This window comes from Helianthus annuus, chromosome 11, assembly GCF_002127325.2.
Source record: "Helianthus annuus cultivar XRQ/B chromosome 11, HanXRQr2.0-SUNRISE, whole genome shotgun sequence".
NCBI classification, from domain to species: domain Eukaryota; kingdom Viridiplantae; phylum Streptophyta; class Magnoliopsida; order Asterales; family Asteraceae; genus Helianthus; species Helianthus annuus.
The window spans coordinates 187,322,349-187,336,888 of record NC_035443.2 but is presented as its reverse complement, the minus strand read 5'-3'; the positions used below and the strand labels follow the sequence as shown (position 1 = coordinate 187,336,888).

General features: G+C 31.4%; 3 protein-coding genes across 3 annotated transcripts; 2 read left to right on the top strand and 1 right to left on the bottom strand.

The window, feature by feature from the left end:
• Positions 1 to 4,384: 4,384 nt before the first annotated feature.
• LOC110878318 lies at positions 4,385 to 7,931 on the top strand. Its single transcript, XM_022126599.2, has 7 exons — positions 4,385 to 5,349; positions 6,322 to 6,350; positions 6,449 to 6,503; positions 6,632 to 6,925; positions 7,025 to 7,300; positions 7,376 to 7,471; positions 7,567 to 7,931. Exons 1-7 carry the CDS (start codon positions 5,179 to 5,181, stop codon positions 7,852 to 7,854), a joined length of 1,209 nt encoding a protein of 402 aa, XP_021982291.2. The 5' UTR covers positions 4,385 to 5,178; the 3' UTR covers positions 7,855 to 7,931.
• Positions 7,685 to 12,354, top strand: LOC118484349 (replication protein A 70 kDa DNA-binding subunit B-like). The gene is made up of 13 exons (XM_035980384.1): positions 7,685 to 7,764; positions 8,699 to 8,760; positions 9,568 to 9,721; positions 9,817 to 10,096; positions 10,190 to 10,292; positions 10,380 to 10,507; positions 10,608 to 10,692; positions 10,758 to 10,893; positions 10,972 to 11,180; positions 11,266 to 11,386; positions 11,501 to 11,680; positions 11,769 to 11,837; positions 11,928 to 12,354. The coding sequence occupies exons 3-13, from the start codon at positions 9,569 to 9,571 to the stop codon at positions 12,183 to 12,185; spliced, it is 1,722 nt and encodes a 573-aa protein (XP_035836277.1). The 5' UTR covers positions 7,685 to 7,764; positions 8,699 to 8,760; position 9,568; the 3' UTR covers positions 12,186 to 12,354.
• Positions 12,355 to 13,008: 654 nt separating this feature from the next.
• Positions 13,009 to 14,184, bottom strand: LOC118484229. Its single transcript, XM_035980230.1, is given in 2 exon segments — positions 13,009 to 13,206; positions 13,209 to 14,184. Coding segments are annotated over 2 exon segments (1,113 nt in total). The 3' UTR covers positions 13,009 to 13,069.
• Positions 14,185 to 14,540: the final 356 nt, after the last annotated feature.

Here is a 14,540-nt window from a genome sequence, read left to right as displayed (position 1 = left end):
TTAGATTCTTTTGATATGATATTCCATAGAAAAACACAAAATGTAACAATTTATAACACAATAAAATGTATTTTAAATATGAAATCTAAAATATCATACAAAGAATGTTAATTAGTGTATTTTATATATAATGCCTAGATTACTTTTGATTGTGTTTTAAATTATTATGTTTTATGTTTTTCTATATAATATTATACCAATAGAATCTAAAATATCATGCCTAATATTTTAAAAACAATGACTACACAGACTTTTGACACTTTGCAATAAAAATGTTATAGACTAACCACGCACCCTCTTTGTGGATATCGCATTGTTAAAAAAAATGTCAATAAAGATAATATTCTTTTTCTTTTAAGATCAATTGCTAGAAATATATGATAAATAAATGACTACATATACCACATGTACAATTACAAACCGAATAGATACTATCGCAATAATATCGGTATCACGTTAATTCCAACAAAATAAGATATTCATTTTTATAGTTTTTATTGATGTTTTACTTAATTGTAGAAGATTTTTTTACAAGTGTGTATTTCCTAGACCACTCTTCACGGTACATAATTTTTTGGTCAATGGTCTTTACGCGTTAATAAAGCTTTAAAAGCATTGGTGGACCACTAGACTACCTTTCAAAGAATCAAAAGCATGTCGCACATGATAAAAGGGACGTACATTTTGTTTGTGTAGTTACATCAAATGAATTATCAGTTAAATTTTGTTTGACAATTATATATCTTATAATTATCAAGTTTCGTTAAAGGTGAGAGTCAGGTGGCTCTTGACTGCTAATTTTTTGACTTTTTTTCCCAATTACTTTAGAGGTTATAAATATTTTTGTGCAAAATAATTTAAAGAATTTACACAGCCTAGTTGGTTCTACTCCCCTATCTATGTTTTAGACTTCTCTTCTTCGATTATTAGTAAGAGCATGTGTAGTGGTGAAGGAAGACCCTTTTGCATTATCCATTATATGGCGATCCAGTCAGCAATGAAGTATTCTGTGGTGTTTTTCTAAAATGTGTGTAGTGGTATAATGTCCAATAATGCCCCATCCAATGATTACCCAATTATTTACTTTTTGTTTTTTCAATTATAACTAATGATATTTGACATTGGAAGGGTCTGATTGGCCCAAGATTTCTTCACCCGGCGTTTAATTTGGAACGCCCCAACCCAATTTCACAACAAAAACGCCCCTGGGGGCGATGTAAGGACGTGATTAGGTGTTTTTTTTTGGAGAAAAAACACTAAAAAACTCGACTACGGGTGGTCTAAAAAAATGTTTTATTTTTTTTGACCTGATAAAGAAATAAAGTTTCTAATCCTAGCACAGAAAATTTTGTTTCATTTACATTAAAGAAATAGAGTAAATTGTGTTATTTTTGGTCCTTGCGTTTTTTTTTTTTTTTTAACTTTAATGTGGTTTTCTCTTCTTCCTAATTTGCTTTTAATAACCAAATCTATTTTAAAAGAATTATAACATTTTTTTAACATAGATTCTTTCTATGGTCTAATGTAGGTTGAATCTTAGTAGACGTAATGTGTGTTTTGTGTGCATATTGGTTTAGTCACCACGTAACCTTATTTTTTTGGTTCTTTTTTGGTTGCTATATGGAACATCATAATCATATTGTTTCCGTCATTAAACGAAACGATTCAATACAGATCTAAAACCCACTGCGTAGCTTGGGGGAATTTTGCTAGTTTTTATATATAGTATCATTGTATAAAATGGCTTTAACAAGGTTTTTTTTTTTTTGTTATTTAATAACTCTAGAGTTGCACTCTTCTGAGGATGGTCCAAGGTAGGTCTTCTTGGAAGCGCATGATTAGGGCTAAGAATAGGGGATGGTGCAATAGGGCCTTAGGTGTGTTTTATGGGCGTAGTTTTTTTTTATTCTCTAAGGGACAATACATGTGATTGACTTCTTGTATTTATGCCTATATGAAGTTTTATATTCGTTGTGTTGGTATGTTGTTTGATTTGGAGCCGATTTGTATCTCTAGAAGCAGCCTCTCTATCCCTAAGGATAAAGATAATGTTTGCCTACATTTCACCCTCCCTATACCCTACAACTACCGTTTTTGCTATTCATGGCATTTACTAGGCATGATCGTTGATTGTTGGTTTGGTATATTGATTTCCTTATTTTTCAACAATTCAATTCGATAAGATGTGATAGGATTAATTAGTAATTTGTAATAATACTAAACAATTATTTCCATTGTTCAAAACTTTATTTCTTTTCTGTAACAATTTTAAATTTTTGCGAGATTGAGAAATTATAGAATGACCTATCTCTAACCATAACGGAAAATTGTAGAAGAACCAACTAAAACAAAAACGAAGAAGGATGTACCAGTTTTCCTTTTTGTGTGATTGTGTTGAACAAAAAGAAAGAAGGACGTACTAGTTTTAACAATAGTAAATAGATAATCATTTAATTATGTACCAATTTTTCTTTGCATTTCTTATTGCTTCATTACCTAGTAAAATGAAGCAATCAAATTCTCAAATCACATTGATCGAAATTTTGGTTGAAATATAAGTTCGAGATATTCAACAATAGTCGATGAACAATCCATTTTTCAACATCATTAATTTGAGCAGGTGACTCGCAACTTGCAAGTGTAGACATTAAATTCTCATTCATCCACTGTCTCAGTGCCCCTACTTCCTCTTTGAATATTGCCGTTCAAAAAAAAAAAAAAAAAACTTCCTCTTTGAATATCGGTATTGAACATGTTGACGTTCAATGGATTAAAAACAGAATCTTCGTAGCCAACGATTGATGGTAAATTGGAAAATACATATAGCAAGTTGCCAAGTTGGTCACGTAAAAATAAGATTGGACCAGTATATAATAAATCAAACTTATAATAAAAGACTCCAAATAATGTCACATGACATTCTCCTCTTCAATCTTATACTTTTTATTTAAATTTTTTATATATTCAAAATAAATGTTTATAAATATAATGGATAAGCTTTAAACCATACAATATATTTTTAACACGTAATACCATTTAATATTACCGATTTAAACGCAATATTAACTTTTTTTCATAATCTAATCATATAGGAATTATCAAATATCAAGTCAAGTATTATTAATAAAAAGAAATAACTTTGTAATCGTATTACATATACCCTTATATTATCAACTAATTACATATTTACATCCATTAAAAATAAAATTAAACATAAGCGTATATTAAGTAACATCAAATTATAATATCGTATCCTATTTCTAACAAAACTGTTTTAAACAATTTTACACGACAATACCTCCTCCTTCCTTAGATGACTTTATTGCTAATCTTATTTATCTTGAATATATAATTGGTATTTATATTTGGTTGTAACTTCACAACTATATTGACATTTTTTAGCACCAACACCTTCTTTTCTTCAATATAGCGGTTGTTTAACATCCTAATAACCGACACATTCATTTTTTTTTTCATTTTTTAAGCTTATTTAAATTTGATTATAAAGGTGAAATAATAAAAGACTTCAAATAATGCCAAAAGACATTCTCTCCTTCAACCTTATAAATTTTATTTATATTTGTTTAATAATTTTTTTAATATTAATATTAATTAATAACCAATATATAAATATCACTTATTTTTATCCGTATCTTTATCTAAAATTATTAAATAGCTTCAATTTTGCAATTAGACCCTTTGTTTTTTTACTTTTAATCTAAAGTTTTTCATCTTTTGGCACTTTTGCAATTTAATCCAAACTCTTTTTTATTTTCAATTTTGGTCCACCATACTTTTCATCTTTCCCAAGTTTTTCGTTTCGTTCTAAATTTTGTGAGTTAACGCACCGCAACGTGCGTGTGGGGTTCAACATTTTTTCGTATATTTTTCCCGTTTGACTGGCCCGTCCCGTCACATCTATTTTTATGCGTTTGACAAGTTCGTCCAACACGCGGGTTCTGGATAGACTTAGTTATTTTTTATGTGTTTTATGTTTCGGTTTAATTTCTCAGCAACTAGCGTGCGTGATTCAAAGATTTTACGTCTGTTTTTCGTTCGACGTTATTTTTTTCCCGTTTTTATTTATTTTGTTTTTACGAGCTTTTCCGGTGTTGGTGATCGTTGACAATGGTATAGTATTGCTATTACTTAACACAAGCTTAATACTAGTGAAAATAATATTTAGCTGGTTTATTTTTTTTTACCTGTATAATTTTAATGTTCACCTACTTTATTATAGATATTTAATAGATTTCAATAATGATCAAAACCTACCCAGGCTCCCACCAGGCCCCTCATTGGCCATTATTATTCGATTTTTCTATTTTCAAGACGCCAACTAGCTGTAGTTTTGCTCAATCTGTTCATTCAATTTCAAATTTCTGATAGAATAAGGGTATGTTTCAATCAGTCGACGATCTATCTTCCCGCTCGGTTAATCTCGATAGAACTAATTGAGTGTTTTTGTATTCTTTGTTATTTGTTAAATTTTTACTTGTGTGAGTTGGACAAAACCACAGGGATGGAAACTGCACTTTATTTTGATAATTAGCACCCCCGTCGTCACTTTCCTTTTTTGTTCTACGACGCTCGATACTCGCTCCATGTTGGTTCGAAAAATGCTCGAATTGAAAGACGCTCGCTCGACTTTGGCTCGATTGAAAAACGCTTGGTTCAGTTTATAAACGAATCAAGCACGAGCAAAGGTCGGATCAGTTCGGCTCGGCTCATGAACAGCCCTACCCTACTTCCTCTTTGAATATAGGTATTGATCATGTTGACGTTTGATCGATTAAAAACAGAATTTTCGTAAAATGGGAAATACATATAGCAAGACGCAAGTTGCCAAGTTGGTCACGTAGAAAAAAGATTGGATCAGTTACAATAAATGAAAATAATATTAGCTGATTTATAGTTATTTTTTACCTATAGAATTTTAATGTTCACCTACCATATCTATTACTTATATTAAAACAAAACAATTTTGGCCACTTGGCATTTGCTTAAACCTCTTTTTGCCACCTGTCAACTAAATATTACACACAATTCTTCTTTGGGCGGCAATCCATCGATTCACTTCCCAATTTTCTCTATGATTGTACCGCCTTTCCAATTGATTGTAACGCTTAGAAAGAGAATTCAACTTTCCATATTTTTGTTCGAATCATCTTCCAAAATATGTTTGAATTCCCATGTTTAATTATCTTTGATCGCAGAAGCCGTAAATCTATAAAACCAGATGACTTCTGGTGTGTCTTCTCATCGATTCTTAGGGCAAACGATTTGTCAATCATATCTGTTTGTTCACAAGGATTTGGCATTCAAACGATCTGTCAACACTTATTGAAGGTACGATTATTTATCACTGGTATGCTTATTTTATATGGTACTTCATCTGCAGCAAATTTTAGGGTTTTTTTAATAGGTTTTTTGATTCAATATTCGATTTCGTGTTGATCTGCTCTGAATATCATAAGTAAGCATATGTTATTGATTATGGATTGATTTGCTCTCAATATTCGATTTTAGGTTTTCTTTATGTTGAATTCAGATCTGCAGATTATTACATTTTTATTGGCTTATACTGATCTGAATATCACAGATTTTTGTGTCGCTTATGAGAATTATGAAATTATGATGTTGTATAAATTCTTAGGACTTATTTGTTAATATGTTATTCCTCTGCTCTTAATTTTTAGGTTTACTTAATGTTGAATTAAGATCTGCAGATTATTGAGTCTAAATTGTTAGGGATTTTTCTTTTTTTTGTAGAGTAGTTTAACTGAATCTTTTTTAATCGTCGACCTATATATTGATTGAGTTATATTACAACGATGCCAACGATGAACATATTTGTAGAGTAGAAACTAATACATTTATACAAAAACCTTACTTCTAAACATTGCTCATATTGCCTAATGATTGATTGAAACTGTATGCCAACGATGAACATATTTATTGAATCATGTAGGCCTGTATACTTATTATTCATTAAAAAATTAGGGTCTAATACAAAGATGTTACACTATGTTATTTATCAATAATTTGTGGTTAGAAACTAACACATTTATATAGAAACATTAGTTCTACAAATAATTTATATTGCCTTATGAATGATTGGAACTGTAACGGAACATGGTTCATACTGATTACATCATGTAGAAGTATATATTTGTTCTTTATTACTGTTTTGTATATTGTATATATGCACTTACACATTTATAAATGTAACCATGTTTTTTATTATGATGTATCATAAATGTTTAATTTTTCAAATAAAAATCATCTGACGTGCTTTGTTTATGTAACCTCTTATTGTAGGTATTTCGTATGGCTGAAAGTTCATCAAGGTATTTCATTTGTATAATCTCTCTTTTGGTTGCATTTTTTATTTCTCATGCTAACCTTTACATGTTACACTTGATTAACATCGTAATCTATAAATCAGTTTCAGACTACCCAGTTTTTGTAGGCACATGAATAAAGCAGACGAATTTATTATGGTAAATGACAAATTATTACATAACTTTATTTTTTTTCTTTATCTGTATATATTAAGTACAGTTTGTTAATATTTTATTGTTAAGATTTTTTCAGTATAAGTATAAATCATTTTGTTTTTTTGTATCAGTGTATTCCAGATGACGCTGCGTGCACACTATGGGGTGTATATAAATGTCCTACGAATGTTGATATAATCACAGAAGATGGCCGACAATTTAATGTTGGATTAAGCGCCTCTAAAGGAAAGATATTCTTTTTTCATGGTTGGTCTAAAGTTGTAGACCATTTACGACTAACCATTGGGTGTTTGGTTCTATTTAATCCTATAGATTATGCTACGTTTAAGTTAACTTCTTTCCTTGATGGGGTTAGTCATACCACTTTTTGGACGTATCTGCTCCCTCCATCATCTCAATTTTATGTAAGATAACTTATAGCTATATTTTTACAATTGTATTGATGTAGTAATTTAATTATATTAAATTTACTGTTTGCTGATTTGGTTTTATCATCCCCACAGGTTATTCCAGAATGTATCCTGCCAAAACACTATGATTATTCGTCAAATGATGTAATATCTACTGTTATTACAGACAACAACACGTTTAACGTTCTCATTAAAACATTTGACGGAAAAGTAGGTTTTTCCGTTGGTATTGACGTAATTGTTAGTCAATTACAGTTGAATGATGGTTGTTTTATGTTTTTTACAAAATCTTTTGGTAATTTTTTCCATTTAAAAGTTTTTGGGAAAAACGGGGTTGAAATGAAATATTCAGACGTAGAGGTCGATGAGGTAAGTGTCATATTTGTACATAATTATACACTTTTTACAAGTTAATTTAATTTTTGTTATGCATTTAATTTTCAGGCTGAGGTTGCACCTCTTGATGTTGAAAATGAAAATGATGAAGAAATAAATGGCGGTGTAAAAAAGTTTGTTCGTATGGCTGGTGAAGATCATTTTGTAAGTTTTAAATTAATTTTACATACTGCTAAAAATCAAATGTTATACATTTTTTACTTAATAACCATTATTCTTTTGTTTTTACAACAATACAGAGGATTCCTGATCCTGTTTCACGCATGGCTAGACTTCATGAAGGTTTAAAAGATTTGACCGTTAGATTTTCGCATCTGGATCCGCCATTGCAGATTACCAACGGTACCAGACGTGAAAGACGTGAAAGAAAAGGCAAGACTGGTTTTCGATATGCTTTGACCTCTTGGAAGAAGTTCATGAAAGCCGCTAGGATTAAGGTCCGTGACCAGGTTCACTTTTCCTTTAATGAAAATGATCAGGTTTTGACTGTTGAGAGGGTTGTACCTTACGTTAGGCGTACCAATTAGTTATAAGACAAATACGGCATGTTTTTTGCCTTTGAATTGTTTTTCGTTTTAACATTGGTGTTGATTTTGAATTTCAAGTTTTTATATTACTTTAATATCTCAACTGTTATTTTAACAACTATATGACATGTGTTTAAACTTTACTCTATGTTTTTTGTAGTTTTTATTCCCACTACATGTATGATGGATCAAATTTGAGCTAGAAACTACTATTAAGGATACAATTAAATAGATATATTCTAATATTAACAATTAACAATTAACAATATTAAGATTAACATATTAAGATTAAGATTAACACTAAGACGAAGATTGCTGATTATTTTTTAACAAAAAGCCCTTATTCCCCACGGATTTTGAACGTACATCCAGCATCCACCCGAGTAACATAATTAGTATTAGTTTGGTAAAAGTATAAAAACCTAGAATATTACTACAACAATTTTATTCTTTCATTACAATCCGCTTTAGAAAGCAACCATTAACAGCACATTTACAACTGCTATATAACTGCTTGCCTTAAACTGCCATTTCAATATAAAACACCTGTAAACGGGTCGAAATCTCCATATTTATAATTAGAGACTTTAAGTATTGAGTCTCAGGTCATTGGTAGACTTGACTAAAAAAGCTTAAAATGGGTATATTAAAAGATATATTCTATTGATTTTATGTTATATAGGACGTTGATTATTAATGTTGCGCACGAGGCAGAAACAAATATATGTTTAGTCTTTGAACTGATATTTAATGTTTGCACTGATTTTTATTGTTTTATGTGTTGGCGAGTTGGTAATTAGCACTTGAACTGATTTATTTTTTTTTTGTTTTCTATTTTTAATAGTTACATTTCAATTAAAGTTACTGAAGTGGGAGTTTAGAACCTATATTGGATTGCTCGAGCAGGTAAGTGTAATCACATTTTTTTCAGATTAATATCATGTTTACATAGTAGACTACATTGTACTTTAAACATATCCACTGCTTATTATGTTGTACAACATCCAATGTAATCCATCTCAATGTAAACCATCAACTGTTTATGATGTTGTACAACATTGAATGTTGTCGGTTTTCACAATGTATATATACTAAAATGGAGTCAATTATATATTTAGTAATTTTATTCTGGTAACTTTGATTATGCCAATGATTTATTTATATATTAGTATACATACTCATAATCATTAATTTTATTTTTTTTTCAAATTTGCGTATATGAAACTTGAAAATGAAATATGATAATGTTATATATATGGTAATGATTGTGAATTTATTTTAACTTAAATGTCAATTTCCGTTCTGATTCAAGATTTTTTTAAATTTTTTTCGAAATTTAAAATGAAAATTGAAATATGGTAATGATTGTAATTTTATTTAAAATAATAGATTGATTGAATAATATACATTGCAATTCAACTAACTTAATGATTGTACAAATTTGTGATTGGTTTATATATTTAAGGGAAAAATATTTACCAAAAATAATATATTAGCATAAATACCAACTTCGAAATACATTTTCATTCACAAATTCCTTTCTTCAGTCTAAGAAACATCATCATTCAATCGTCCAAAATGTATGGCTTTTCTTTGACATTCAATACGTTTTTCATATTGGTTTCTATGTAGTATTTTAAATGTATGTAATTTTTTTTTATCTTATTAGTATATATGTCCATTCAATTCTTTCATTTTTTGCATGCTATGTAGAATGGAACAACCAGCCATCACGTTGCTGAAAAATTTGAATCTCAACCAGGATGACTATACCATCAAAGTTCGCATTGTCAGACTATGGAGTCGAGCAGCCTTCAATGATCCTCGAAAGGTTTATTGCTATGATATGATTTTAATGGACGAAGAGGTAAGTGTACATAAAGTTGTTTATAATGATAGTTCATATACATATTTTTTTCATTGTTTTTTGGATTAATTTGCTGTACTTATTATATATATTAGGGGACGAAAATTCAAGCCTTTGTCTTAGCCAAGACTGCCAGAGAGTATGAACATTTGTTGAAGGAGAAGCAATGTTTGTTCATCCGTAATCCTTCATTAGGCGAGAATCGACAGAAAGTGAAGTATGTCCATATTTCGACGAAAATTAATCTAAACAGCAACGCAATAGTTTCGGTTTGTGATGAACCTGTTGGTACTGAGTGGGGATTCGACTTCTCTCCTTTTAGTTCTGTTGTTGAAGACCCGACTGACGACAATAAGTCCTTTAAAAGTCCAATTGGTATTCTTACTTTTTTGACTTAAATATATAATACCGATATGTTATTTATATGATGTTACAAATAATTTTATGTTAATATTGTTTTATTTGTAGACGTAATTGGTTTTGTCGTTAAGAGTTTTCCTTATGATCTAAAAGAGGATACCAAAGACGGGAAACAAGAAAAGAAGCTAACATTCATGCTTCAGGATTTAGAGTTTGTTAATCCTTTTTTTGTCTACTAACTATATATAACTCAATCACTCATATTCTAATTTTTAACTTATGTTATTTTTTTTCATAGAGGGAAGCAAATATATGTTACTCTTTGGGATGCTTATGCTGAACAGATTTTGGATTTTGAAAGGGCCAACCAAGATGAAAAAAATGTTGTTGTAATTGTTCAATTCGGAAAATACAGGTTCTGGGGAGGTAATCTCCTAATTTTTCATAAAATATTTATTAACTTACACAATCTTTTGTTAACAAATGTCCATCTAAATTAATTTTAGAATTTTGTGTACACTAATAGGGTTTCTTTATGTTTCAAATCTCTACACTGTCACTCGCGTGTTGATCAACGCTGAAATTGATGACATTTTAACTTTTAAGAAGAGGTATGCACCATATCCCGACTTTTAGACTGGCTTCACAAATAACGTTGAATTTATTGTTTTTCTAGGTTCCTTTCAAACATTACCCCTGAAACGTCTTCCACCTTTTCTGGGTTGAGTGCATCCAGAATAAAGGATCCTACTGAAGAGTATCTTTCAGATTTTGAGTTCAGTACTATTGGATCTTTAAATCAAATCTCGGAGGTAGAAGAAATCTAACTTTTACCATGTTTATTTATTTGACATATCATTAAGACGTAATTTGTAATATCTTTTGTACAGAAAAAGTTTGTAATTATTGTCGGAACTATAAAGAGTTTTGCTTCCGAGGATTCTTGGTTTTACAATGCTTGCAGAAATTGTAATCGAGCGGTCACCACAAAAACAATTTCAAAAGAAAAGCAAGATGGTTCCGATGGTTTTGAAGATATTGTGGTTCTGGAGTGTAAGGACGATGGCTGTAACAGTAAGACTGTTTACTCCGTTCCGAGGTAATATTACTTTACATATCAATTGATATTTTACATGTTTACGAGTTCCCTGAATGTTGTGTAACATATAATTAACGTGTTTCAGGATCAGGGTTCCGATACGGGTTCAGGATTGTACAGGGATTGTGACGCTCACCCTATTTGAGCGTGAGGTGCTTAGGCTGTTGAAGGTTAACGCGACTCAGCTGTTGGATAAGAACCTTGATGTACGTTATATTTTGTTGTTCTGTTTTAAATCTGTCGATTAATATTAGTAACTTTTCATTTCATCGCTTTTTATCAAAATTTTTCTAATTTTTTTTTTGTATATCACTCGCCAGTTAGCTAACGAAGGGAATTTTCCGCAAGAACTCAATGCTCTACTCAACAGGAAGTTTGCATTCAAGATATCCATCGGTTCATTTAACATAAAAAACAAATCGGATGGTTACTCTGTTTCAAAATTAACAGACAATCGAACTGTTATTGGCGAACTAGATAAAATTTTTGATGTCATTCAGGTACTTGAAAACCTATGCACTGCTGTATTGTTATATTTTATGTAACTCTAACCAATTATATAACTTTTATTATATTACATATTTTCAGCCTGTTGACGAGGAGCGTGTGAATGTTGTTAGCTCTGACATCAAAGCAGCAGATGAGGTCCCCGTTAATGTGTGTAATTTCTATCTGGTTGTTCATTAAAATTCCTTTGAATTTTTTTTTTTTTGTCTTTGAATCGTTATTTGTTTTCCCTATTTTAAGGATTCTGTCTCCCGTAGCAAAGCCGATGAGACACCTGTTTCGAATTTTACTAAAGACATGTTTAAAACACCCGATGAAGATGTCAGCGGTACCTCAATTCGTGTCCTGGAAAACGAGCTGAAGCGGAATTTGGACAGCATCTATGATGATGATGTGATGTCTTCTCAGTCGTCTACAAAACCACGTAAAGCTGGCAAGGAGGTTGTCGATGATGATGGTGTCACAGTGGGATTACTGATTCCCAAGGTTGAGAAGTAGTTTGTGGAAACTAAGAATGTTTTGAACATCTCATTGGTTTTTATTTTTTCGTGGAGTGTTTGTCGGTTTTTTTTGTAAAACCTATTAATTTGTTCCCGTGTTACAACTTTTGTGTTTTTTATCCTTTGGTCTGGTTGCAATTATATTAATAAGAGATGTTCCTTTTGCATTTTCGTATGTATGTCATTGGTTGTTTTTATAACATTTTCCAAGAATTAATGCTTTGTTATGCTATGGTATACCTTTTTTAAAGCATGTCTTTTCTAAATGAAGGAAACGGCAGAAGTGGAATCCGTTGATTTGTTTTCTGACTTGAAAGAAGATGGTGTTTGGTATTCTATTATCTTTGTTAGCTTTGAATTTGTATGGCATGACAAAGACTTAGACAGCTTGATTGTTGTGCTTCTCGACCAACAGGTAACTTCATAACATGTTTACCAAAGTTTCGACTTATAACTTACTTTTAAGTATAACTAGTTTAAGAACCCGCGAGGTTCGCGGGTGGACTAAAACACAAATGAATAAGTTTAATTTATTGAAGTAATCGTTTGAATTAAATAACCGTTGAAGTAATAATAAATTAGTAAACTACAATGAGACAAATACTGTAATATCTCGAGATACATGATGCTGCAAATTTGTGTAATATTGTGTTTATGGAAGATAATGGATAGCGAATTATAAGTGAACGTACTGTTTATTTATGTAGAATTTTAGGTTAATATTTAAGTGTGTGTATGAGTATACATGTTTTGTATTACGTTAACAAAATTGATTAAAAAACAACAAAAAATAAACATTAAATGACTTAAAAAATGTTATGGATCATTTTAGAGAACAGTTACATGGAATGAATGATCGAACGATGAATGAGTACATGGAGATCACAAGTCACGAAATACTTCTTTGTAAACTACATTTGTCGTTTTATTAGTAGGTTTGCCGTCATTGTCCAAAATCAGAAGTTTAACTCCTTTTCTGGTTTTAACTCTCGATAAAGCAACATACAGCTGACCATGGTGAAAACTGGCTATTTCAAATACAGACCAACTCTAGACAGTGATTGTCCCTGACTCTTGTTAATAGTCATTGCGAAACAAACAGCCAACGGAAATTGTCTCCTTTGAAACTCAAAAGGAATTTTTTTATCAGAAGGTATCAAACTAATCCTTGGTATATAAGTGCGAGTGCCTATGTTCCCTCCGGATATTATCTCGGCTTCTATTACACGGTTATACATTTTTTTGGCCTGTATTCGTGTACCATTGCAAAGACCATTTTGTTGGTCAATGTTACGTAAGAGCATCACCGGCACGCCTACTTTTAGTGCTAGCCTATGATTAGGTAAGCCGGATACTTTAAGACCGTTAAGCACATCAGGAGAGTATAGTTTTTGTTGTGTAGCGTTTGGATTTTCAGACTGACAAAGACTGTCTGAACTAAGATATTCTCGTTCTTCGCCTGGGAATAGTGACAACAACCGATCATTAATTTCATGCACAACCTCGTTCTTAGGTGCAAGTATAGCCCTCTCACTGAAATAATTTTGATTGTTGAAGTTTTCAAGAATTGAAGGATACACAAAATCAATTAAAGTTGAAATGGGGTCCGATGTATCAGTGATCAGAAGATCGCTTGGTATTTCAATTGATGCTTCTCCATCATTTGGACCACCAACATTTCCCTCACCTATATCCAAAAGCCATTTTGCAAATTGTTTTATTTCTTCAGCGTCCGATGCTGAACTTCCAACTGTTAACCTCATGTTTTTTGTTAGTCTCAGCAACTTACATGTATCCCACAGATAAGACGAACTTAATGAGGCATTGACAATCTCTTGTCTTCCACCATTTGGAACAACAGGAAGGATCTGTCTAAAATCGCCTCCAAAAACAATAACCTTTCCTCCAAAGCGGATATTTGATCTGTTGGAAGTGTCGATATTGAAAATGTCGTTCATTGTTCTATCCAACGCTTCGAATGCATGCTTATGGACCATAGGCGCTTCATCCCATATAATCAAGTTTGTTTCGTGTAGTAGTCTAGCTACATCTCCATCAGGTTTTATATTACAAACTGAATCCTCTATAAGATTCAATGGAATACGAAACCTGGAATGCGCGGTCCTGCCACAGACAATAACAACGACGCGATCCCACTGGAAGCAACGTTTAATACAATTTGACCTTTTGATCTGATTGCCGCAGATAATGTCTTCCATAAGAAGGTCTTCCCGGTCCCACCATAGCCGTACACAAAAAACCCCCCACCTTTGTTACCCTCAATTGTGTTGATTATTTGTTGGAAAACTGATCGTTGCTCATCAGTTAGCAAATTAAGTTGATTATTAAATTC